Source organism: Phascolarctos cinereus, unplaced genomic scaffold, assembly GCF_003287225.1.
Source record: "Phascolarctos cinereus isolate Bilbo 61053 unplaced genomic scaffold, phaCin_HiC Scaffold_1;HRSCAF=81, whole genome shotgun sequence".
Lineage (NCBI taxonomy): Eukaryota > Metazoa > Chordata > Mammalia > Diprotodontia > Phascolarctidae > Phascolarctos > Phascolarctos cinereus.
Window position 1 is genome coordinate 40,455,604 of NW_027555514.1, and position 26,609 is coordinate 40,482,212.

Genomic DNA, 26,609 nt, shown 5'->3' on the forward strand with positions numbered 1-26,609 from the left:
GTATAGCCAGCTTTCATTTATTTGTACCAATAGTGGGGAAAACATGTTGCAAGTAATTTGAAAAGTTGTTTATCCTTGTCCTTCCATTGACCCTCAGATAAACTCTCAGGGATCTGCTGAATCACCTAGTTGTAGGATTTCTAGGGTATTATAATGACCAACTCTCCATTCATTGTAATTAGTCATTTTTGCTGCTTCTCTGCAGGCCGCCAGCTTGTTCTTGAGACTCTCTATGCGCTGACATCGAGTACAAAAATAATCAAAGAGGCAATGGCCAAAGGTATAGAATCATTCAGTTCCTTATTACTCTCTTCTCCCGTGGAAAAGCTTGTTTGAAGCCCTTTAGAATAATGTGCACATGTACTTAGCGCTTATCATAAGTGAGGGGCAGAAGCTGCCCTGTTATTGACATAGAGAGGTGGCTAATTCTCATAACTGGACTCATTTTCCCTCAACAGGAGCTCTCATTTATTTGCTGGACATGTTCTGCAATTCAACCCACCCACAAGTCCGAGCCCAGACAGCTGAGCTTTTTGCCAAAATGACAGCAGATAAGTTGATAGGGCCAAAGGTAAGCCCCCAAATGCCCCAAATCTTGTTAGATGACTGAAGCTACTGAAAGTGGGAAGGGATGTGAAAACAACTTGATAAGGGAACTGTGACAAACTAAATGAAATGGGGGCCGCTAGGTGGTGCAGTGGACAGAGCACCGGCCCTGAAGTCAGGAGGACCTGAGTTCAAATCCGGCCTCAGACCAAACACTTGACACTTACTAGCTGGGTGACCCTGGGTAAGTCACTTAACCCCAATTGCTTTAAAAAAAAATGCAAACTAAGTGAAGTGATCCATTTGTAGTAAGTAGTGGTTTTAAGCAAATTATAATTAGAGGACTTTCATTTTACTCAAAATGTTTCCCCAAATTAAAGATGGTTTCAGATATTGTCTAAGCATAGGGAAGGGTGGCTTTGAAATATGGTCACACACTGTCCTCCCATTTCCACAGAAGTAAAAATCAAAACCAAATATTTAATATTGCTTGTAAATCCTTCAGAAAAAAAAAAAGGGAAAAATTTCAGTGCTGACATCTGGCAACAACCATGAAGGAAAGTAGTTGTTGGAACTCCTTCTCTATACAGCTACAGACAATATAGCCACCAAACTGAAAGCATTATTGCTAAGCAGAGGTTAAATTGTGGGTCCTAATTGCACTGTCCAAAACTGGGGCCATACACTTGCACTTGTAGTTACATGCAACCGTCCCTTGATAATGGGATCTACTTAAAATAATACAGCTTAGAAGAGACTTAGCTCCCAGGTTCTGCCATTATATCATTATGCAGATATGTCTGGTGGGGGTGGGGGAGTGGGGAGAAGAGGAGTGTTATTTATTCTCATTGGTTCAGCAGTAACATGAACCTTAAAAAATATAATGAAACAACTCAGTTTTTGAAATTATCAACAACTCAGTTATTGGAATTATGGTTCAGTTTGAATGGTTATGCGTTTATGAAACTGGCTGTGATAGTGAGTAATACTTTCTCAGTGTGATCTGCTAGGGTTTTAAGTTTTGCAGAAGAAACCAAACCAAACAAAACACAAACTTTTCTTAAAATGAAGTAAAGTATTGTTTGAAATTAAGTGGAGTTTTAAAAGTCATTAATTCTGTTCTGTGACCTTTGTGTTCAGGGGGATATTTTCATATAATTTGATGTTCTCCTGTTCTGGGACCCTTGCTTTGTGTTAATGTTAAATTAGTTATCGTCGTGATATAAGTGTCAGAATTTTTCTATTATAAGAAAATTACTTTATCATACAATTTGGTTGTTTCCAGTGCATTTTTCTTGACTTTCTTTGCAGGTTAGAATTACATTAATGAAATTTCTACCAGGCGTATTCATGGATGCCATGAGAGACAATCCTGAAGCTGCTGTTCACATTTTTGAAGGAACTCATGAAAATCCAGAGTTAATTTGGAATGACAGCTCTAGAGATAAAGTATCCACAACAGTTCGAGAAATGATGTTAGAGTATGTAAAGATTTATGGTAATAGCTATCCCCTTAAATGAAATGTTTGTAGCTGGGAAGGGGCAAACATTTACCTCTCTTATCTCTTCATTAATACTTTACATTTGAGCTGGAAGAAGTTAATGTGTGTATCATTTTCAAGATAAAGCTTGATTTTTTTTTCTTTTCTTTCCCCCTCAAGGCACTTTAAAAATCAGAGAGACAACCCTGAAATAAACTGGAAGGTAACAAGAAATATTAACAGCTTTATTGTTACAGAGTGTGTGTTCTAATTTGAGTCACATTACAATGTTATGGGCTAGTTATAGTATGTGTTTTATTAACCCTGTCTTGTGGGCGAGGAGACAGGCCCCAAGAGGTCACCTTGTTTGACCCACTTATGAAACAGCACTTACCCTGAGTTTGAATCTGTGCTGCCTCTGTGTGATGATGCCATCTTTTTAAATGTTTGGTAACTCTTCAGGTTCTCTCATTACTAAAGGAGTGGAAAACTTTTCATTTTTTTTTAAAAACTGTATTCTTGCCACACTAGGTCAGTAGACAGTGATATATTGGTATATCTATATCTCTCTATGTCTATATGTATGTACATGTATGTGGGGAGAGAGAGAGAGTATATACATACATGGCATGGTTGCGTACTAATACATCAAAATGTCAGTTTTTAACTTTCTCTTAACATTAAGATTGCATTGTCTTCATTAAAATGTTACTGTTCTGACAGGTCCAAAGAAATAGAGGCAAATAGTTATATGGTCATGTGCATTTCTTTATTATCACTCTAATTTCACTCTCTATTCACAGTTAGCTTCTCAGTCATTTGTGACTTTGATCTTGATTTGCGTTCCCATTTTAGCTGCCTGAAGACTTTGCTGTCGTGTATGGTGAAGCAAACGGGGAGCTGGCTGTTGGAGGAGTCTTCTTGAGGATCTTTATTGCACAACCAGCTTGGGTTCTTAGGAAACCAAGGGAATTTCTTATTGCACTATTAGAAAAATTAACTGAATTACTGGAGAAGAACAGTCCTCATGTAAGCATTGATTTTTCAAAATGCAAAATATTTAAATAGGAGTGCCAACTGTAGGAGGCTGAAAAAAATCTAGTTTTTTATTTATGAAAATGAAATCTTCATGCTCATGTGCTTCACAGTTTCCACACTTTAAGATGAGCTTTGTTTTGGGACAAGAAAACGACATTGACATTCATTATGTTTCTGCTGTTGGCTTACTTAAAAGCAGATGGAGATAATTGACATAATTTCTGAAGTAGCCGGGTGTGTCCATCTTGATATGATTCCTTCATAATATAAGAGCTCCAAGAAAAGTTTCAATTCCTCTATGATGATTCAGCAATCTAGGGTAGAGCTAGCGTCAGGCAGAAGCACATCATTGAGGTTTACGATAGAAACTTTATATATCTGATATTTGCTTTCCTTTTGTAGGTGGAAGAAAGAAGTAGGTTAAGTTGGTAAATGGATAAAGAGCATTTGATAAGGACAGCAAATCTCACCCTTTAGAAGTTGCTTTTTGCTCATAGTGATGGAAGTGACTTGGTGTTATACCAAAGTGATTCTTGGGCTATCCCTTCCAACCATCCCCACCCCTGTGAGCACATGTGTGTGTACACGTCTGGTTTAGATACTACAATTCAACTTCATTTATTTTAACTTTTATACTTATTGCTGACAGGTTTACTTGTGAGTTAAGCTTCATGGGCTAGTTAATATTTTGGTTTTCTGAAAAATCAGCCTTACAACCAAGTGATCTTCTAAGTCTACCTATGAAATTTTCCTTATTGAATTCCTACATTTATTTCTTGTTGGGCTATTATTGCCTACATTGTAACTTATATTAGCATTTATTGACACAGCAAGTGTTCATTAAGCACCTAAACTAAACAAATGTAGGAGAGCAAGGTTACATTTTCTTTGGTCTGCCACTTTCCTTCTAGTTATGTATTAACCTGTATCATTATTTTAATACATATCAGAAGTACATAGTGCTCTTTTTTTTTTAAAGGCAACTGGGGTTAAGTGACTTCCCCAAGATCACACATCTAGTAAGTGTCAAGTGTTTGGTCTGAGACTGGATTTGAACTCAGGTTCTCCTGACTTCAGGGCCGGTGCTCTATCTACTGCGCCACCTAGCTGCCCCAACAATGCTCTTTTCAAAAAGGTATAAGCCAAGTGTAATAGAATTCATCTTCTTGACATCACAAATTTACTGCCTACAGCAAATAAGTTTTGCAATAAAAATAGGAAGTATCACATGGCCAGGAGCGGTGGAGTGGTGCAGAACTAAGATGTAGAACAGGCACCAGACCAAATGCTGGGAAATGAGGAAGTCTAAGACAAAGTCACAAGGAGTCCCTTTTCCAGCTAGGGTCAGCATAGGGAGACAGAGCAGTCTAGATACGGGGAATGGGCCTGACCAGAAGCAGCTCTACACCTAGCACCCTGGTGCTCAGGGAGAGCTCGTGTACCAGGAGAAGAGGAGATTCCAGCCTGCATGGCACAGGAACAGGGCCCAGCGGGCAGCTCTGTTGTCTGTAACCCAGGGAGGATTGCGAAAGGGGATCTACACCCAGGGTGAAATGCTTACTTAGGGAGCAGTCCTTAGACTGAGAGGAGCAAGTATAGAAGCAAATAGCAATGCTGGGACTCTAATGCTATAGGCATAGCAGGGTCTCAGCTCCAGCTTCTAGCCTCGTCTGAAGTCTGTGAAGGCATAACCAGGGCAGGGATCCCAGACCAAAGAGAAGCCTGCAGGCTTGTCACCCTGAACAGCAGAGCTTCCCAGCTGGCTGACAGTGACTGAGCTCAGCAGCGTTGACTGCCGCTCAGAGTTTGCCCTGGACCAGACTCCTTGAGGAGCACAGATGCCTCAGTTCTCCCTGAGATCCTGGAAGAATGTAAGTACACCAAGAACACAGTGACAAGACCAGGCCAGATGTTTCCTCCAGAAGTGCGCAGAGCCTAGCCCTCACATGAAGGCCAAAGTCAGGAAGTAGGCTGGAAGAATGAACAAATTTAAAAACCCAAGAATCCATCCTAAAAAACGATGGTGGTGACTGGAATGTTCAAGACACAAACCCAGAAGAAGAGAATGACTTCAAAACACCTAGAAAAGCCTCGAAATCAAATGCAAGTAGAGCATAATTTGGCTAGAGTTCTGGAAGAGATGAAGCAAGGTTAAGAATGCCTTTATGAATGAAATAAGGGTGCTTTTGGAGGAAAAAATGAGACCTATTAAAAAAATTAAAGTTATAGCACTTTATCTGAGTAATAAGTTCTCTAAAAATTAGAGTTGATCAAATAGAAACCAGTGACTCCAGGAAACGAGAAATATTAAAATGATCAAAAGACTGAAGAAAAAAAATAGAAGAGGAGCTAAGATGGCAGAGGAGAGGCAGCCACCCAGCTGAACTCACGCAACATTCCCTTCCAAACAACTTTAAAAATAAACCCCCAAATCAAAATTTGGAACAGCAGAGCCAAAAAAGGTCAAGGTGAGATATTTTTCCAGCCATCATATTTCAAGACATCTTTTTCTTTTTCACACTGTCCACATCTCTTAGAACCACAGGAAAAAAGTGGAAGTAGAAAGGATGCGTGGGTCACCTCCTGAAAGAAACCTCAAAAAGAAAACTCCCAGGAACATTTTAGCCGAAATTTTTTAAAGAGCACATCAAGGTAAAAGAAAAACTACATCAAGTAGCCACAGAAGAATTCAGGTAACAAGGAGCCATAGTCAAGATTACTCATGATTTATCAACTATTATTCTAAAGGAGCAGAGCTTGGAATAAAGTATTGCATTCGGCAAAAGATAAAGACTTTCAACTAGAAACAATTTACTCAGCAAAACTGAGTAAAATCACACGGGGAAAAAATACACATTTAATGAAATAGAGGACTTCTAAGCATTCTGGGATGAAAAGACCCAGAGCTGCATAGCAACATTGACATTCAAGCACAAGAATGAAGAGAAATATAAAGATGTAAACATGAATGAACAATGCTAAATGACTAAACAAGAATAAACTACTTACATGCAAATATGGAAAGATGATACGTATATCCCCTCTGAACCCTATCATTAGGGATCAGAGTGGGGGTCTAATTAGACAAGGGCTGGAAATGTTCTGCTTATGTCTTGATGATCCTAAGGAAAGAATCAAAAGTGAGAGGAAGAGGAATATACAGTGGGGAGGTTGGGGGATGGAGGAACACAGGTGAAAGGTTGTTAGGGAAAATTATCTCACATAGTCAGGGCATACAAGTAGACATCTATACACACAAGAAAGTAGAGGGGAAACAGCTGACATAAAACTCAAAAAAGGGAAGAACATAAAGAGTTAGGTCAAGAAATAATTTCAACAGGGAAAGAAAAGAGAGGGAAATTAGAATGTAGATTAAGGGAGGGATTAGTCCTTAGGAAAACTTACCAAGGATGTACAAAAATATTTGTAGCCTTTCTTTGAGATGGCAAAGAATGGAAATTTAAGAGGATGTTTATAAATTGGTGAATGGTTGAACAAGCTGTGGTCTATAAATGTGATGGAATACTGTTATACTGTGAGAAGTAATGATGGGTTTGTTTCAGAGAACCATGAGAAGACTTACACAAACTGATGCAGACTGAAGGGAGCAGAACCTACACAACCGTTTATAAAATGACAATAATATGATAAAGAGCACTGGGCTTGGAATCAGGAAGACTCATATTCATGAGTTCAAATCTGGCCTTAGACATTATTAGCTGTGTGACCCCGGGCAAGTCACTTCACCCTGTTGCCCTCAGTTTCCTCATGTCTGAAATGAGCTAGAGAAGGAAATAACAAAGTACTGCAGTACCTTTGCCAAGAAAACCCTAAATGGGGTAACAGAGTCAGAGACGACCAAAAAGGCTGAATAACAACGTCATCATAATACCAACCAGGATTCCACAGGACTAGTAATGAAAGATACTTCCCATCTCCTTATAGAGGTGGTAGACTTAAGGTGAAAAGTAAGACTTATTTTCTTTGGACATAGGCAGTACAGAAATCGTTTTACTTAGCTACATGGTTTTTCACAGAGGTTTTATTTTGGTCTGTGATTAGGGGAACAAGAGTTGGGGAGGGAGAAGATGGATTTTTGCACACCAATATGTTAGTTTTTCATAGGCTGTCAGTATCTCTTGGCATGAGAATAGCTAAAATACTTGGTGATTCCTTCTAAAATCTTTGAGAATTTATATTTTTAAAAAGTAAATGTTTCTGATAGTATTCTACTCAAGCAAATGGCTATTTAAATAAAAGTGGGATTTATTTTCTTTTAAATATTGAAAGTCAAAGAAATGGAAAAAGATGTCTTCATTTTATGAATTCTAATTTCAGTACTTAAAACTCAAGGATCCTTAGTTATAAATGCAAACTAATTAACTAGCCTATTTTTGTATGTTTGAGATCTTGCTTTTTTTTCCCCCCAAAGGGAGAAACCCTGGAAACTTTAACAACAGCAGCAGTATGTCTTTTCAGTGCACAACCCCAGCTAGCCGATCAAGTTCCACCACTGGGTCATCTGCCTAAAGTCATCCAAGCAATGAACCACAAGAACAATGCCATTCCGAAGAGCGCCATTCGAATCATACATTCGCTCTCTGATAATGAGGTATTTTTCTTTATGGAAAAGTCAGTTGTAGTAACAAAAGACAATAGAGTTCAGTCGGTTGTTCCAATCTTTTCTCAAATTTGATCTATTCTGATACCATTTTTAACATTTTAACTAGTTATGGAAAACTCACGTTTATTATAGTTGATTTAAATTTTTCTCCATCATATATGTAAATTACAAAATGCCGATGGTCAAGTTTACTTTGATAATGTGTTCATTTATTTAGAAGCAGGGCTTAATAACGGTGTAATTTTTCTTCTTGTGTATATAGTTGTGTGTTCGTGCAATGGCATCTCTAGACACCATTGGTCCACTGATGAATGGAATGAAAAGGCGGTCAGACACAGTTGGTCTAGCCTGTGAAGCAATTAATCGGATGTTTCAAAGGGAGCAAAGTGATTTAGTAGCCCAGGTAAACAGTTCTATTTGTTTTGCAAAATTCGAGTGACTACCAGTTCTCTCTTGGTTGAGTAGTGCCCTAATGGTGCTTATAGATGTAGTCAATCCCCATCTTATAAACACTTGAGTTATAATTAACCAATACATATAAGAGGCTGCCCTTGTCTCCCACCCCTATCACTGGAAATTCATCACTGCAAGGTAGCCATTATGGGGGTTGGGGGGGAATTGGAAGTTTTAGAAAATTCACAAATTAAGAAAAGTAGAACGAACATAAAGAAGAAATCTCAGCAGCCTCCTGCAATTTTTTTATTTTATTGGTCATGTTGTCTTAAATTCCACCAGGGTTTTTAGTGAACTAATTATTATAAAAATGCTTCTGAGAAAACATTTAGAATTACCATCTTGGTCTTTTAAACATTAATGTAAATTGGTCCGAAAGGTATGCTAATAAATGTTTAACAACCAGCTCTGCAGTTTAAAAAAAAATGTAGCATGACACATCTTTTATGTTTATGTGTTTAAGACATGTCTGGCATATATGTTGATTGATTTTTAATTTTCAAATACAGTTAATGTTTAATCACTTTCTTAAGCCTAGACAAGCCATAAAACAGTAAATCCAGACCTGTTTTGTAGCATTTGCCAATTTCTGAGGTTTAAATACTTACACTGGAAATATGCAGGTGGTTCTCAGAAGCATTCACACTCTTGATTAGTTCACTAAGAATACTTTTAATGCCTGGCAGACATAATCTGTACTAGAGAATGGGATTGTCGATTACGTGATAGGAGGTTCTTCTGAAGGCAACACCTGGCAAGGGAAGCCAGGGCTGAGTACTGTCCCTGGGGCACGAGCACCAAGGGAGAAGAATGCAGCAGACATATTGGAGGAGGCAAGAAACTTAACTGTGTCATTGTGAATTTTTGCCTGTGGGAAAGAAGAGGAAATAGTCTTCCTCTTGCCATTCTCTAATCCTCTACTTTCATTCTTTTTAAAAAAAAAAAGGTTTTTTTTATTTTAGGCTTAAATACTAAAACTTAAAAACACAATAAGAAAAAGAAACATAAACTTAAATATTTAAACTTAAATGCAAAATAAGAAAAAAAAAGCATGTCGTGTGTAAGAGAGGATTCAAAATATGTAACAATAAATTTCCGTTTCAAGAAAGCCAATATAATACTACATGTTGTGTTGAGACCTATCCATCTTTTCTTTGCTTCCTTGTAAGTTTTCTTTTATTCTCTGCTTTATACTTTATACTTTGTTCTCCTACCCCTACCCAGGCTGCAATTAAGCATAGATATATTTATATATAGATATATACATAGATACATACATATATAGACTTTCCCTAATAAATTCTACTCCTGATTTTTGTTTTTATGTTTGTGCATGTCTCTTATTTCCTATCCCTCCTGACTCAACTTTACTTTTACCTGTTCTACCTTGCCCTCCTATTGCTTAACCTACCCCTCTCCAAAGATCCCTCCCTTATCCTCCCATTCCCATAAATCTAACACCCTTCTATACCTCACTTTAACCTATTCCTCACCCTCCCCTCTAGAAATCCCTCCCTTATCCTCCCCCCCTTAGAGTTTTATTTCTTTCTGAATTTAGAAGACTTTTACACTCTACTAATACGTATGTATTGATGTCCATTCCCATGAAAGTGGGTTTCCAGAACTAACAGCCCTCCTCCCATGTCTAATTCCTCTGTGCCAGTTCTTTCTCTCACACCTCTTTTGTGTAAGATTATTCTTTTTAGATGTTCTAAATGGTTTTACTTTTAAAAGTCATATCATATGCAAGTCTACCCTAATCTTTCTTGTGAACTACCCAATTACTAATAACAGTCTTCCCACATGTTTTACATTTTACATACATAAAAGTTAAACAGTCCTTATTGTGTCCCTTGTAATTAGTCTTTGGGATGGGCCTTATATTTCTTTTGAAATATACATCAAATCTTCTGTTAAGTTCAGGTTTTGTTTGTTTTTTAAACAAAGTCCTGAAAGTGTTACCATTAAATGTCCTTTTTTTTTTTTAATGAGGATTATGCTTGGCTTTGCTGGGTATGATTTTTTTGGGGGGGTTTTGTTTGTTTTTTAAATTTATTTTAATTTTTATTTTTTAGGCAATAGGGGTTAAGTGACTTGCCCAGGGTCACACAGCTAGTAAGTGTCAAGTGTTTGGTCTGGGTCTGAGTCTGAGACTGGATTTGAACTCAGGTCCTCCTGACTTCAGGGTCAGTACTCTATCCACTGCGCCACCTAGCCGCCCCGGTATGATATTTTTGGCTGGAACCCCAGTTCTTTTGCTCTTTGATATTTATTTAGTGTTTGAAGACCTGCAGTCTGTTAAGTGTGTCACTTGCTGCTAGGTCTTGTGTGATTCTAATTGTGGCACTGACATATTTAAATTGTTTTTTTCTTACTCCTCATAATAGTGTGTCCTCGAGCTGAGGATTTCGGAATTTAGCTGTAATATCCATGTGGGTTTTCTTCATAGAATCTCAGGTGGTGATCTGTGGATTTTTTCTATTTATACTTTCCCCTCTTGTTCTAATGCTTCAGGACAGTTTTCTTTAATTATTTCTTGTATTATTGTATCAAGATTCTTTTTTTGATCATAGCTTTCAGGTAGTCCTTATTATGTTTTGTCTTCTTGATCTGTTCTCCAGATCAGTTGTTTTTCTTATGAGATGTTTCACATTCTCTTCTGTTTTTTTCATTATATTTTGTTATATTATTTCTTGATCCTCCTAACTTTGTTGACTTCCCTTTTGCCCAATTCTGTTTTCAAGGAGTTTTCTTCCTTAAGATTCTGGATCTCCTTTTCTAATTGGTTGACTTTCTTTTCATAATCTTGTTTGTTTTGTTTGTTTGTTTGTTTTTCCTCTCATTTGATTTTTAAAGTCTTTTTTAAGTTCTTCTGTGAATTCTTTTTGGGTAGGTGACCATTTGACATTATTCTTTGGTGTATTCTTTGCTGCAGTATCCTACTCTGAAGATGAACCCCGGTCTTTCTATTCCCACAGTAACTGTCTATGGTTGGATTCTTTCTCCTTGGCATGTGGATTTTTTTTTTTAATTTGTAGTAGCTTGATTTTTGTAATCACCTTTAGTCCTGGGGTATGAAGGATGGTCCCTCTGGCCTCAGATCCTCCTTCAGTTCTTCCCTTTGGCCTAGAAACCAAGATTTCTTGTAAGTGCCCACAGCCGGTGGCATCCCTGCCCACTCCTTCTGCCCTCACCAGGTATGTGCTGGTTCCTTCTCTCCCAGGGCAGCATCTCCGCAGCACAGCTGGATCTATAATTCCATGTCAGTAGAGGTTCCCTTGATCTTCCCCACTCAGGTACCCAACTCCTCTCATTGTCCCAGGAGTAGAAGTTTCTGTGGCTGGGGCAGAGGCAGCCTCCCAACCCGGCTAACTCCAGGGCTCACTGCTTGTTGTTTAGGTTGACCTAGCCTGCAGGTGTTTACTCTTCACAGGTTCCAAACCTGGTCTTGGGTTTTTTCTTAGATCTTCTCTGATTGTCCCAGAAGGACGCATGTTTTACCTCTATTCTTATTTATTTTTACCACTCTGTGTTCACCCTGAGGTGCTGTTTCATCTCGTTTGTGGGGGAGAATCTTGAGTGCTTGAAATTTTCTGATTTACTCTGCCGTCTTCCCAGAATCCTCTCATAATCCCCTACTTCCAGGGTTTCAGCTACTGTTCTTTCTCTATTTCAGCTTTATTTTATGCTCAGTAGATTTCTATGAGCTCCCCTTAGAACTTACCCTCTGTTTAGAATGCAACACTTTCCTAGAATAAGGATTTGACTGTTTTTTCCCAGTTCCAGGCAGCTTGTTTTATTGGTATTCTTTGTCTACATCAATCATTGCAGCTTCTCAGAGATCTCAGCCATCACTTCCAGATCACACCCTTCTTAGTGACATAAAAGAAAGCAAAAACTCTCCTGTACCACAGGAACTGCAGAGACCATAGTTCACCCTGTTTAGTCCCCCAACTCTCAGCCGTGAGCAGGGAGGTGTTTCATTATCTTTTCTTGGAGACCCTCGTTTTTTAATTACTTACAGTTCAACTTCTTACTCAATTTTTTTTTCTCATTTATGTTGTCATATATTTTGTTCTTTTGGATCTGCTTGTTTCACTCCACATCACATCATTACCCTTGATTCCAAGTTTCTCAGTATTCATATGTCATTTCTTACTGCACAGTAGTATTCCATTATTCATATCAAGTTTTCTTTTTAGTTCTGTCAGTCAAGGCTCGGTTCTTAGCTACTCCAAAGAGTGGCTGTGAGTATTTTGGTAGCTAGCCAGTCTATTGTTCTGCCTTTGACCCCCTTGGGGCATGTGCCTCACAACAGAAGCAGAGGCCACAGACAGCTGATCTTCTTGGGATCCAGAAGAATTGGACAGTCACAGCTCTACCAATTGTGCCTTAGTGTTCTTGTCTTGCTAGAGCTCCTCGGCATTGACTATTAGACTTTGTGTCATCTCTCAATTTGCCTGAGATGAAAGTTAAAAACAACCTGAGAGTTGGGTAGGTAGGTGGTACAGTGGGTAGAGCACTGACCCTGGAGTCAAGAGGACCTAAGTTCAAATCCTACTAGCTATGTGATCCTGGACAAGTCACTTAACCCCAATTGCCTCGCCCAAAAAAAGTGTGTGTGTGTGTGTGTGTGTGTGTGTGTGTGTGTGTGTGTGTGTGTGTGTGTGTGTATGTGTATGTGTGTGTATGTGTGTGTGAGAAACCTGAGAGTTGTTTTAATGTTTTAATTTCTTTTGCTTTTGGTCATCTGGAACCTGTTCATTTCATCATTTACAATTTGCAGTTCTTTTGCAAATGATGTCTTCATGTCTCTTTACCTCATATCTCCTAGAGATCATTTGGTGTTATCTTTTGGTGTCAATTTCTTGCGTATCTTGGATATCAAACTTTTATTGGTGGTATTTGATGCAGATATTTTTCCCGCACTGAACAGTTCCTTTTCTGATTATGTCTTTATTGATTTCATTCATGCAAGATAGAAGATTTGGGAACTTTTATTAATCAGCTGAAAGAGACATTTAAGTTTAAAGCAAGGGCATTTAATTGAGGGTAGATTGTGATTTCACTAATATAGGAAATCTCAGACGAGGAAACTCCTTCCACCAATGGAAGTTGGCGTCTTCTCTGTACTTTAAAGACTTTGATGTGCAGAGTACTGAGAGGTAGTATGTGCCAGAGATAGAGCTTGAACCAAGCTGTCTCCTTTATGCAAAAGCTTTTTAATTCTGCATAACCAAAGTTGTTCAGTCTTTGTCTTGATTGAATTCTTTTTTAATTTTTTGAATGATGTGACCTTTTATATTCAGGTTGCATAATCAGTTTGAACTTGATGTAGTTTATGGTGTAAGATGTTAGCCTACATCTAATTTCTGCCAGACTTTTTTATAGGTTCCTCGGCAGATGCTGTCAAAACATTAGTACTTTAGAAATAATCTATGCTTCAGAATTTATCAAACACTCTACTTAATGTTTTAATTGCTTTTGTTCTCAGGTAGGATCTTTCTACCTAAACAAATTTGCATTTCTTCTGTATATAACTTAATCTCTTGTTACCCCAGGCAACTCCAAACTTAGCCATGGTCATGCAGTTGATATGTGTTCAAAGTAGGACTGGAATCCAGATTTTCATGACTCTATCCATTATATCATGCTGCCATTTTCTTTTTAATGCTATTTTATAAAATGATTATAAGTCTACTGAAATTCTGTAACTATAGAGCATTTAAAGTTAGACCTTGCTAATTCCATCCTAAATTTGCCCTTTGATAATTGAATAATTATATTCTTGAGAAATGATTCTGTTTATTCTGTTCCTATCTTTTCATTAATATTAATTTTCAAAGAGATACCAAGTTATATTGTATGATTTTTCCCACTCACCACATCTCCTGAATTTTGGAGGACCAAAAAAAGTCTTCTTAATCTATAGCTGCATGAGGTCTTAATTTTTTAAAATGTCACTCATCTTTTAAAAATAAGATTTTTTTCTTGCTCCGCTTCTCTCCCCCGTCCCCACACACAGCATTGTGATCACCAAGGAGAATTTTAGTGTCTTATTGGGTGATTTGGAATTTGATCTTGGCTTTGTGATTAGGAAGAGGCAATGAAAACCAGCTGTGCTATAACAGTTTGAGTTTGTAACGGTAAAAATTGTAGGCAACAAACAGGTGGTTTTTTGAATAACTTGAGAAAGTAAAATGCATTCCTAAAAATGTCTCATTAAAATAGAATCATCCAGGTACTTTGTAATTCTCTTAGCATGAGAACAATATGGTAACAACAGGTAGCAGTGCTGTAACAGCCTAGCCAGTGGTTGCAATTCAGGCCTTAGCACCGAGTGAAAATCCTCTGCTTTCATGATTTTAACTTTAGTGAGAGCCTTTTTTAAAAGTAAATGTATCTGATACTCACCTGTAGGCCCTGAAAGCAGACTTGGTTCCATATCTGTTGAAGTTGCTAGAAGGCATTGGCCTTGAAAATTTGGAAAGTCCAGCAGCCACAAAGGCTCAGATCGTTAAAGCCCTGAAGTCGATGACCCGAAGCCTGCAGCACGGAGAGCAGGTGAGTGTGTGAGTGTGTGAGTGACTGACTGTCTGACTGTGACCTGGTCCGGCACTCCAGACAGACCAGAGGCTCTTTAGTGAGCCGTCCAGGTCACTGGAAGAGAATGTGAATGGACTAGTGCACGCCCTTCCTAACTGCCTGGAGACTTGGGCCAAATTAAAGGATATTGGTGGAGGATTAATGGTGCTTATTATCTCTAGGTAATACAATGAGTCTTTGACCATAGCAGCCCACAAAAATTTATATTTAATTTATTTTGTGTTTGGACCTGTGATTTCATCTGTGTAGAGAGCTCCAGCATGAAAATTCCCTGTCCTGACAAGCATCAGCACCTGCAGAGTCATTTTAGAAAAGTGCCTGGGACACAGATTAAAGTTACTTGTCCAGAGGCCCACGGCCCATTTATGTCTGAAGTGGGGCCTGGGTCCAGGGCTTCTAAACGTAAAAAGCCTATTCTCTGGCCAGGATGCCACACTGCCTTACATTATAAAATTGCAAGAGATAAATTATGATTTGTTGTTGCTTAATTATAATATATTACATGGTTTAACATTCACACAGTTTCTTTAAAGACCAGAGGACTCATATCTTCTGGTATTTCTGTTAGTAATAATCAAGGACACATTTCAATTTTTATTTACATTTTTGTTGTGCTGTTAAGTTCTAATATATACTGATTTCAAGTAGCTTCAGTAATTGAATTCTTCCTGCAAGAGATATATTGTACTTATGGATTCCTCAGAGTACTTTATATACCATGGTTTCATAGCTTTTCTTCATCAGAGTTATACAGATTTAAATGGACTAGTTAGAGCTTTTCTTGGGGCAATTTTAATCAAAATAAAGAGATAAATACTCATTGCATTTCTGTAGGTAAATGAAATCCTGTCTCGCTCTTCCGTCTGGAGTGCCTTCAAAGATCAGAAACATGACTTGTTCATTTCTGAGACACAAACAGCTGGATACCTCACAGGTCAGCAGTTTTGAGCTTTTTATCTCTGCAATGAAAAAAAAGCTATGCTGCTTCAACTGAATCAGGTCTTGAAAATAGTTATAAAATGGTGTTTTAGGTCAGTCCTGGTCTGCCTAGCATCATCCTTTCATCATGGGCTAGGATACTGTCATGTAGCCACTAGAGCTCAAGGTTTGTTTGTCTTTGTTTTTGTCAGAACGTGACATTATAAAAGTACGTGGGGAAAAATAGCATGTGCTTTGTTTAGTAGGCTGTATACTCTGGATCCATTTATAAAATGGTGTTTTTATACACACCACTCTTCCAAGAAAAAATATCTTAGAAAGTGGCACAGAGAAATGATAACATGAAGATCTCTGTTATTGAGAAGATGGGCTGGAGATCCAGATCTGTTGATATTTAAAGCAACTTTAAATTCCCACTGGCTCGTTGATGTTTTTCAAAGCTTTGGAGTTTAGGCCCCTCCTGAAGGGAAATACCTGGGTACCCAAAAGGAGAATCATATTAGAGTACAGGTTAAAGGTTCACTGAAGATGATGTTACTATAGGAATTTGTAGTATTTGAGAAGTGTAAGTGGTATTAAGAATTTGCTGGGTTTTAGGGAGATGTTAATTGAAGAATAGGCTCTTCTTACCATTGTATGAATGCCATATGTGCAGAGAGGAATTACTAAGACAAGGTTCTCCTTATATGAAAATGAAAATTGAAACCGCAGCTTATTTCTTCACAATTTACATGGAATTTTTTGGCATCACATGAAAATACATCCTTCCATATGCACATAGCATTCAAATGCAAAAGCTAGCATAGCTGAATTAGCCAGTCCTCAAGAAAAGACTGAAAAGGTTGCATGCACTGTTGGTTTGTTACCATGATATTTCCCAAGTAAGCTTTAGCTGTTGTCTGACTTCCAGTACTACGGATTTAGAAACCATAACGAAGAGAGTAAGTCAGCTGATAAGCAGAACAGCTTTAGAAAAATGTTGCATGATTGTAATTTTTCATTTTGTTGAATTTGCTGCTTTTTTCCTTCACCATTAACACTCTTTAATTCATTTCTGTTTAGTGCAAAGTATGAGTGGAAATCTATCTGGGATGCTTGTACGGGACGCTTTGAATATCAGCCTGTAATTCTCTTTAACAGATGTGTTAAGTATCCGTTCTCTAGGGAGATCTGGGAGGTGCTGAAATGGAGAAATTAAATGGGTTTCATTTGCCCTAATGAAGCTTGTCTGGCAGACAGAAGACACGCCTCTCCACTCTTAGTTTGAGTTTCCTTCCTTTGCTTCTCAAGGCAGAAATATCCGTAACAGATTTAGAGCCGCCAAGTCAGTTTCAGTGTCTGTTTTAAACTTTAATAAAGCATAAACCGTCCAGGCGCAATTATTTTTAAAATGCTTCGGTCTTTGGCTCCATGTGCTAGCAGCTTAGTAGCAATCGTATTTTATAAACAGATATTCCAAGGTGATAGCAGAGGTAGGGATATCTACTTCAATCTTTGTAGAAAAGCATAGGAAACATTGTTTTGTTGACTAAAAGTTAAGAGTAGTATTTGCTGCTTCTTGAAAGTAGAAATTTTCACCTGTTTTTGTGTACACACACACACACACGCGCACACACACACATACACACACACACACACACACACACACACACACACACACACACACACACACACACACACACACACACACACACACACACACACCCTCTCCTATGTTCGCCCACTCTTCTCAGATCATAACCCACCCATGCCTCTTTGTCTTAAATGGACTCTCATGTTCTTCCAAACATTATCCGCAGAGGATCTCCTAACCATTAAAGCTCAACAAACAGTGAATTGGTTATGTTCTTTGAAGTGTATGTCAGTTATTTGGAAGGCATTTTTCTGTAAGACCTCCCAGGGCTGCACTGAAAACCAGTTTAAACTTATACAACAGAACCTGATGGCCACATGTAACAATAACATTTCTTTGGAAGAATACAGAATTCTGCTTTAGGGTAATGCGGGTGTTTTCTCCTCCCTCTACAGGGTTTAAGGACTTTTCACTCTTTCCATACTTGCCAGATACTAGGAATGCACATTCCGAGTCACTGATGGTAGCTTTTATGTCCTTTCACAGTAGGTCCAGTAAGGTTAGCACACCAGGCAGAAGTACAGAGAGGAATCCCAAGGGACAGAACATTGGGGTGACGAAGAGCTGAGATGGGGGTCTGAGACATGCCACTGGTAGAAGCCGAAAGAGAGAGTTGTTCCTCAGGCAGTTTCCCGTCATCCTTCTTTTCCCAGCCCCTGAGGCTAACTCACCTGGTGCTTTTGTGGCCCTGTTGGTTGATGCCGATTAGGGTTTCTCTCTCTTCCATCGCTCATCGTTTTGTGGCTTATCCCTGAAATCAGTGTACAGCTGATCAGAACAGGTAGGGGTGTAGTTGTGTCTGAAGGATCCGCGTCAGGTCAAAGGTAACCACACCCCATAGAGCTGTCAGCAGGTAGCTCACTAGATTGGTGGATTAGCTGAGGCTGTGACTATTCTTTGCACTCGGCTCCATCACTCAGGAATGAGATCCTTTCAGTGGGATGGACACTTCAAATGTGAAGCATTGACTGGGCAGCCAGCCTGCCCGCCACCCCCCCCCCCCGGAACACCAGTGAATCAGCGGGAGCCTTTTGGTTGTTACGTGGCCTTGGCTTGTGGAGTGTGTTTCTCACTTGGATGGTTCAGCTTCCCCATTCCAATACTGTCTGCCAAAAAAGGTGAGATTATGAGAAACTCCACTGAACGTGTACACGTGTTGACATCAGATTTTGTTAACTTGAAACAATTATTTGAAATTATTTAGAACCTAGAGATGAAGTTGAGTTTATTAAACCTAAGCACCCTGTAGCTGAAGTGTTATGAGGGAGCAAGCCAAATGGGAAAGTCTAATGTTTATGATTAAATTAGCATTGAGTAAACCTCTCTGTGCTAAGCTCTGAGTGCAAACCAAAAGTCTTTGCCCTCAAGGAGGATGATGACTGAGAAAAGGCCATCAACACTGACCTGCTGGGGAGTCCTTGGTAACCTGGGAAACCCTTTTCAGTGGAGTTAGACGTCAAGAAGTGAGTGGGGCAGAGTTAGCCTAGGACTTCGAGAAGCTTGGCCCTGAAAGGCAAGAGGGCCCTCCCCTCTCCTTTCTTGTGTCCCAGAGATTTCTAAGTGTCTTCTTTGGGTATTTTTAGGAACTTTATTTATTGGGTTTTGTTTCATGGTGGAAGGATCATATGGAAGGGTACCTGCTACTTGGTGTCAGGATGACAGTTATGAAAAGTTTGGCTCTCTTCTACTTCCTAATTCCTTAGGAAGAGTGACTTTTATATGGATAAGTCTGAAAAAAACACCTGGACAAGGTCGTTCATTGTTAGAGAATTGGAACCAGGCCAACAAGAAGCAACTGCTTCCATTGGCCATGCCCTTGCCCAACCCCAACCGATCAGCTTTGCTGTGCCCGAAAGTCTCATTGGAAATTAGCCTAAAAGTTCTTGAATTCTGCTCTGTGATTCAGCAGCATTTCTTTTCCCTTTTTTTTTTTTTTTTTTGGTCCTGAGATGTGAATGGCTTAGATTTCCAAAGCACCTTTGTTTTGTGGACATGTGTGTCCCCCCTCCAAGGTGAATGTGAGCCTCTGAGAATCACAGTGCCCTGCACAAAGTGGGTGCTTAATAAGAACTCAGTTAAAAGTTGTATAATGAATGCCTCTAAGCACCTGAGCATTGGAAGTTAGGAGGGGAAAGAGCCCATAGGAAAGTTGACTGAAGTAGGAGCTGTTGGGAGACTTGAGAGGAGAGTAAGAATTGTCCTTGCCAGGAAGATGAATGACCCGACAGATCTCTACATGCAGCACCCAGGTAATAAGATGATTATTTTGAACAAGTGAAGAATCCATTTCCTGCAGTAGTGAGAGGAGCTGCCTTTTTTCAGACCAGTCCCTTCTCTTTGGCCACTTTGTTCAATGATGGTCATGATACCTAAATAGCCTTCATGAATTGAATTCACTAAGTACTTTCTCTGCTGTCCTTTGAACAGTATTTTTAAAATGAGCTCCAACCCAGCACTTCTACTTTTTCCTATGAAGATTTCCTGTGACAACTGACCTAAACTGGGGTTTCTTAATTTTATGTGCAGTCCTCAGTTCTGACAGCCTGTGCTCCTTCCACAGGCAGGCCCAGCACATTTCATTTGGACACACATCGAGAGAGTTTTATTTTTCTTAACATGAACATATATTAAAACCTCAATTATAAAATAGTATTTTAATTCATCAAGTAAACTAAAATGTATTTTAAATTAACTGAATTTTACCTTAAATTAACAATTTTTAAAGTTATACACACAAGACACATTTTTTTGCAGGTATTAGGGTATGCCAGGTCTCTTCAGCACAACCTGTACTCCTGCCTGTGGCTCCTTAGTTGACATTTCCGCTTCCATTTGTAGAATCGTTGACAAATCTCTTTTTTCCAAAAACTTTGTGAGACAGGCAGTACAGATATTGTTGCAGTTTTAGAATCTGAGCTTTACAGAGGGTAAATGATCTGCTCATGTTACAGCTCCTGTCTTCCAGGGAGGACTGGAACCTCGACATCCCTAACTGTCCTCTTCTGAATGTGTATCATTCTCACAGGAGAGACTGTCTCACCTTTGTATCTGTAGCCCCAGCCTCTCTGAGGCCCCAGCACATAAGCACTTAGAAATAAATACACTAGTTTTATTTTGAGACAGCTGAAGTTTGAAGAGAGGATGCAAAACTAGAACCTAGTCACTAGATGAACCTTTGGAGAGCTCTTCTGGGCTTAAGCTATCCTGCTGGGATGTTGGTTCATTAACGCGCCCAAATTATCACCTGGCGTAGCCCCCACACATTGATCCAGTGGTAGGGAACTTAGCAGTGTACGGTCTCGTGTAAATACGTAAGGGCATGACGATGTATTTGGAGTTGGTAACATCCCTTCAGGTGACAGCCTCTGAGATAGCGCTGACATTTTACATACTGAAATCTTAAATTCTGAAGTAGTCTACCTGCCATTTGGGTTCAATGATTACTGGTCTGGATGCAGTAAATTGCTTTAAAATGTAGTGTCTTCGCCTTGAGATTCCCATTGTCAGAGATGGTTCATTGACTTGTTAGTTTCTGTGAGCAGTCTGTGGAAGGCAGAGGACAAGGCCAGGAAAGTTGGTGTACATTCCATTTTTTACAGCTATCGTGCCCCTGTTAGCCTTTTAAAAATGTATTTAAGCTGCTTCACAAGTCTGTTAAGAGTGGTGAGTGTATTGGCCCCTGCTCACTTCCTTTCCCCAAGTGCTCTGGGCCCCGGGTTCCCTCTGGCCTCATGCAGACTTGAACAGTCCCAGCTGTGGGTTTAGTGTCCACCCAGGACACGTTGCTCACTCTCTGTTGAACTGCACCCAGAATGAGAAGCCAGAGGTCATCCTGACAGCCTTTCCTTGTCCTGCCTTGATCCTCAGCCTTCATCAAACTGCTCCTCTGTCTGCACTGCCCTTGCTCCTTATATCTCTTTTTTCCCTTCAGGTGTCTCTCCTTCCCTTCTCACTGGCAGCAGTCCCCTTCACCTCCGAAGTGGGCTTTAGATCTGCTCTGCCAGCAGCTTGCTAACCTCTGTGTAGCTCTCTAAAGCAGGTAGATACCATTTTGCTAAGTGCATGTTGCTTCCACTGCATTTCTGGTCCTCACCCTCCAAATGCTCCTCAGCTCTTTTGCTGTTGTGTCCTACAGTTGTAGCTGAAAGTACAGCTGAATGGTCACCATAGGATCTCTCATTTGCAGCATTTACTGGTGTGTTTTTACTGTGCTTCTAGAATAGTTCTGAGCATGGAAGGGAATACACATCTACACTTAAGGAAGAATGAAGCCATTTTTATGTTTTATAAAAAGAGAAACTTTGATAAGTGTTTGCTTCAACATACTTCTGTGTTACACCCAATATTTTAGAGCTTAAGGAATCTGTCCAAAGCCCTGACATTTCTGATGGTGCTTTTCATACTCTGTAGGAATCTTCCCAGTTCTCCATTGCTCCACCCCTACATCCCAACAGAAATTTGTACTTGGCTCATGGCGTTATTACATAAATGCCTGAGGATACTAACTGGTTATTCTTAAAATTTTTTCCCCTTCCCTTAAGGATATTGTTGCTATAGAATCATAATTTTCAAAGTAAAAGTGGCTTCCATCCCCATTTTCTTAGTTATTATTAGCCCTACTTAGAGCATTGTTCATTTGCTGTTATTTATATAATACCCTCTCCCACTGATTCTGATAATGTTGAATGTTGATAATGATTATGAAAATATTTTCATTAGCAATCTGGTTAATATTATCAGTCCTCTTTGTTTCCATTTGACATTTTTTCCTCTTTCCTTGCCCCAGTGTTTTCAGAAACCTGGCTTCCAGAAAAAGGGGTAGGATGGAGGTAGGGTTGGGGTTATTTCTGTCTTGTATCCATATCCTAACTAGCACACATTTGGGATAGCGAATTTTTAGTTTTGCTATATTTGTTGTTCTCATAGCAGTGACATACAGAAATTACTGACTGCATAATGGTTTATTATACGTAGGTATTATAAAAAGCTCAGGAGTTGTCCTTGGTTTTTTTTTTTTAAGCTAAATAAATAAACAGATTATTCAAAATTCTAATAAACCTGCAATTTTTTGTTTTTTTTTTTAAATTTTTTTTGCTTTTAGGCAATTGGGGTTAAGTGACTTGCCCAGGGTCACACAGCTAGTAAGTGTCAAGTGTTTGGTCTGAGGTCGGATTTGAACTCAGGTCCTCCTGACTTCAGGGCCAGTGCTCTATCCACTGCGCCACCTAGCTGACCCCCCGCAGTTAGAATACTTAACTAAGTTCATTACACTTAAAAACTATCTTGTAAAAAATGTTACCATTGGTTAATATAATGTTTAGAAAATTGATATTTTCTTCTTCTTTTAATCAGGACCTGGAGTTGCTGGCTACCTTACTTCAGGGGCATCAGCAACAGTATTATCTAGCATGCCACCTCCAGTAGACCATGAAGCGGGCGATCTTGGCTAAGAGACTTGAACTATTCATGAATTACAATAAAAGCAGAAAGGCCGGTGATGAGAACCACATTCCTCCATCTGATACATTGAAGCAAGCTCCTAACTGCCTTTCTGCTTGTTTCATGACAGTGTTATTCCTTTTTCTATAAATATATTTTTATTTAGGAGAAAAGTCAGTGATTCTAATTGTATCACGTTGTAATATAAGAAAGCACTCTGTGGATCAACCTAAATGGGTACACAAGAATATTTTTTCTCTTGTTGTACAAAAGCACATTTTGTTCCTTTGTATCTGTTTACAAGACTGTGAATCAAAAAGACAAAACTTTTTCCCAAGTTTTTATACATTTTTTTTTAATTCGTAGCTGTGGTGTTGAGCTGCAGTCTACAGGAATTGGGCTGACTCACTTGTCCCCATAAAAGGGTCTTTCCTCCTTCTGCACCGAGTCTGACGTGATCGTCCTTCTCTTCATCCAGCATCATTAGGTTCTGTCCCCCGACCAGTTCACTCATGTCCTTGATCATTAACATTATGTTCCTGAGAGCTCACAGTAGACGTGTTTGTGTGTACTTGGCTTTACCAAATTGTTGAACGAAGATGAGCTGATGTGAAGAAAAGACACAAAACAAAAACCAACCCTGTTGTCAACACGTTCTGTAAGAGCCTGCTGGGATTGTGAAGTGTTCCCTATGTTACCCCGCATAGAAAGCTTTCTATATTGAATGTACATTATACAGATCATTCAGATGTGTACATAACATTTTAAAAATAAAGGGAATTGACTGCCTTGTTGATGAGACAGATGTGTTCTCGTTTAATCTTTTCCTTGAAGTGCCACAATCCTAAATGGAGTAGTGGCAGTATGTGACATTTGCCTCAGACCTGGCACTTCCTATGTAAAAGGTATACTTAATGTTAATGTTTTGTGTTAGTTATGTCTGACTCTTAGTAATCCCAGTGGGGTTTTGGCAAAGATCCTGGAGTGGTTTGCATTTCTTTCTCCGTGGTCTCCATTTTACAGTTGAGGAAACTGAAGCAAACACAGGTTAAGTGACTTGCCCAGGGTCACACAGCTAGTAAATGTGTGAAGCTGAATTTGAACGCAGGTCCTCCTGAATCCAGGCTCAGCACTCTATCCACTGTGCCACCTGCCCAACGAACTCAGATTTCAGAGCCGTCATCAAGTTATGCCTATCAACCTTGTCTAACACCTGCAAGCACTGAAGCATGTAAACTGGTGTCTCACTACAATATTCAAGGACTTCTGAGGTTTGATGAGTGGTTATTGTACACTATTCACAGATATGCTTTGTCTTGCCACTATTTTGGAAGAATACAACTCTGTCCACATGGAACATCTGTGGTGTAATCATATGCACCAGATGAAAACTGGAGTTTTAGACCAGACACAGGATCTACCTTAGAATATGGGAGCTCATATCTCCAAGTACCCTTGAAAACTGTTCATTGAAAGTTGAATAACTAGCTGAGAGTGCACAGCACTTCAGGGATGTATGTGATTTGTCCAAAGGCTGGCTCCTGAAGTCAAGAAACCACGTCTTCCCTCCAGCCCTCTGCCATTTTCCACCAGACCTTACTTTGAAATTAAAAACCAGTTGTGATGTGCTGATCCTGACAAAATATTGTCATTTATAATGGAGGATTGCCTGCAAGAGGCCTAAATTTCATTCAGCCATTCTTTATAAAAATTTGTTTCATAACATTTTCTGTAGTTGGCAAAATACTGTCACACACAATATCTTTTATGATGATGTAAATAACTACTTTGTATGGAAAAAAAATCCCCAGAGAAGATGGTAGCAAAGAGCTGGTTCCTGGATCCAAATTCTGTCTGTGAGGCAAACCGTGTTACGCTAGGTAAAGTTATTTAACTTCTCAGTGCCCCGCACAGCTCAGAGCAGCCGCCTGTCTACAGGGGCAGAGACAGTCCTTCTCCAGGAGCTCCTGAGATCAGTGAAATCAAGAAGACTGATGTTCAGAAAATTAAAAAAAAAAACATTTAACCAAGACTGTTGTAGCACTGGAAATTGTCAGGATGGTGCTTGTCAAGCATAACTTAGCGTGAGCCCATCTTTTTCCCTTAATAACTTTTAAATAAAGAGAGGATCAGTCAATAGTTCTCTATTCAGTAGACCTACGCAAAAGGAATAGAGTTCAGAAGCAGGCTTCTCTGTAATTTTGGTTGACACAAGCCCATGTCTGAGAAACTTAGGCGTGTTTTTAGGGAAAGCTTGTGGTATGCTGGGAAAAACACTGACGTGAGACAAGGGGACATTGATCACAGGTCCTGCTACCAACCATCCGCATGCCCATGGCTCAGTTTGGGCTTCACTTCCCTCATCTGTAAAATAGGTCTCTGAAATCCCTACCAGACTTCAAGCTATGTACTTCCAGTCCCACCTCTTTGGACATCTCCTGTGTCCTTATGCATCAGTGTTTAAGCATGAAAGCATAGTACACTTGTCTTGTCCCCCTATTGCTAACTTGTTAAGGGCAGAGATAATAGTTGTGAGGGGTGTTTTTTCCCATTTTTATATTCTCACTACATAGTACATTGTGAATAAGAGGCAATTAATATTTGATGCCTTTAAATTTTGAAAGTATATAAATTAAGTTGAATTAATGTTTGAGAGAGATTTCTGTATACACAAAAGCTTGTAGAGTTTTTAAGAATAAATGATAAGGAAAAATGAAAAGAAAGGAGATGGAGTTGGCCGTTCCAGTTATATGAGGTATTAGCTATAGTTCTTTCTATCTAAGCCTAGAACTACAGAGCTTTCCCTGGGAACACCATGATGCCTAAAACAATTAAACATAAAAATTTAAGGTGCATTAGACCTAAGTAATCTTTATAGTAATCTATATGATCTCTATATAAGAACCTGGGCTTTTGCCATGGTATAAATGCCAGTAGAGACTGCTAGCTTTATTCCTCCCCTTCCCTTCGACTGTTCCTGGTGTCCTCCGGAGGCATATTGGAATCTTAATGCTGTTGGCAGAACCTCTCACTAGTCACCAGGGAGTATGGCGAGAGTTGGAAAGATAAATGGAAAAGGGTGTATCTATTCTCAGTTTCCAAGAGGCTTGGCAGGAGGTGTTCATTAGGGGTGGGCGGAACAACACCTAGATCCTGAGGAAAGGAAGAAGTGAATGGAATCGAGTCACCCTCAGCCATGTGTGAGGACTGAGGATCTTCCTTTAAAGAGCCAGTATGAAAGCCTTGACAGCTCTGTAAGTGGCTTTCTGTGTTAGAATTGTGGCATGCTGGCATGCCTTCTTAGTTTGGAACTGGCAAAGAATCTGGAGAAATCTAGATGAGAACAAGGAAATACAAATTCTGATGTGAGAAAACTATGGGTTAGATGTATGAGCCAGAAAGTATTATTGTTGAAGAGCCCCCAGGATTGAACCTGCTTGCAGGTAAACTCCAAACTTTGTTTCTGGCCTACAAAGCACGTGAAGATAATGAAATAATAAATTAATAAACAAATAAATAAATACTCGTTTTTCTCATTTACATTTTGACCTTGAAGTTAGTCATTTCAATCAATCAATAAACATGGACCACCTGCTGTGTTCCAAGCACTGTTCTCAGTGCTGGTGATAAAAAAGAAGAAAAAGTCTGTACCCTCAATGAGTTCCTAATCTAACAGGGAAGACAAGTAAATATATACAGGATAAATAGGAAATAATTAGCAGAGGGGAAGCACTGGAATTCAGAGGGCTTAGAAAGGTGAGATTTTAATTAGGACTTAAAGCCAGGGAGGTCATTAGTTGGCATGGGGGAGGGAGTGTCACTGGCTCCAACAGTACTGGTATGTGTTGGG

At 39.3% G+C, this 26,609-nt stretch overlaps 1 protein-coding gene across 4 annotated transcripts in view; it reads left to right on the forward strand.

Moving 5' to 3' along the window:
* Nucleotides 1-23,560, forward strand: part of DNAJC13 (DnaJ heat shock protein family (Hsp40) member C13) — a 122,942-nt gene extending 99,382 nt beyond the window's left edge. For all 4 annotated transcript variants that reach the window (XM_020987276.2, XM_020987277.2, XM_078151571.1 and 1 more), the window contains 10 exons: nt 206-280; nt 459-571; nt 1,858-2,027; nt 2,208-2,250; nt 2,883-3,056; nt 7,498-7,677; nt 7,952-8,092; nt 14,563-14,706; nt 15,583-15,682; nt 22,673-23,560. In XM_020987276.2, coding sequence (XP_020842935.1) covers nt 206-280; nt 459-571; nt 1,858-2,027; nt 2,208-2,250; nt 2,883-3,056; nt 7,498-7,677; nt 7,952-8,092; nt 14,563-14,706; nt 15,583-15,682; nt 22,673-22,770 — 1,238 coding nt within the window. In that variant the 3' untranslated portion in view covers nt 22,771-23,560. The remainder of the gene's footprint in view (nt 1-205; nt 281-458; nt 572-1,857; nt 2,028-2,207; nt 2,251-2,882; nt 3,057-7,497; nt 7,678-7,951; nt 8,093-14,562; nt 14,707-15,582; nt 15,683-22,672) is intronic.
* Nucleotides 23,561-26,609: the final 3,049 nt, after the last annotated feature.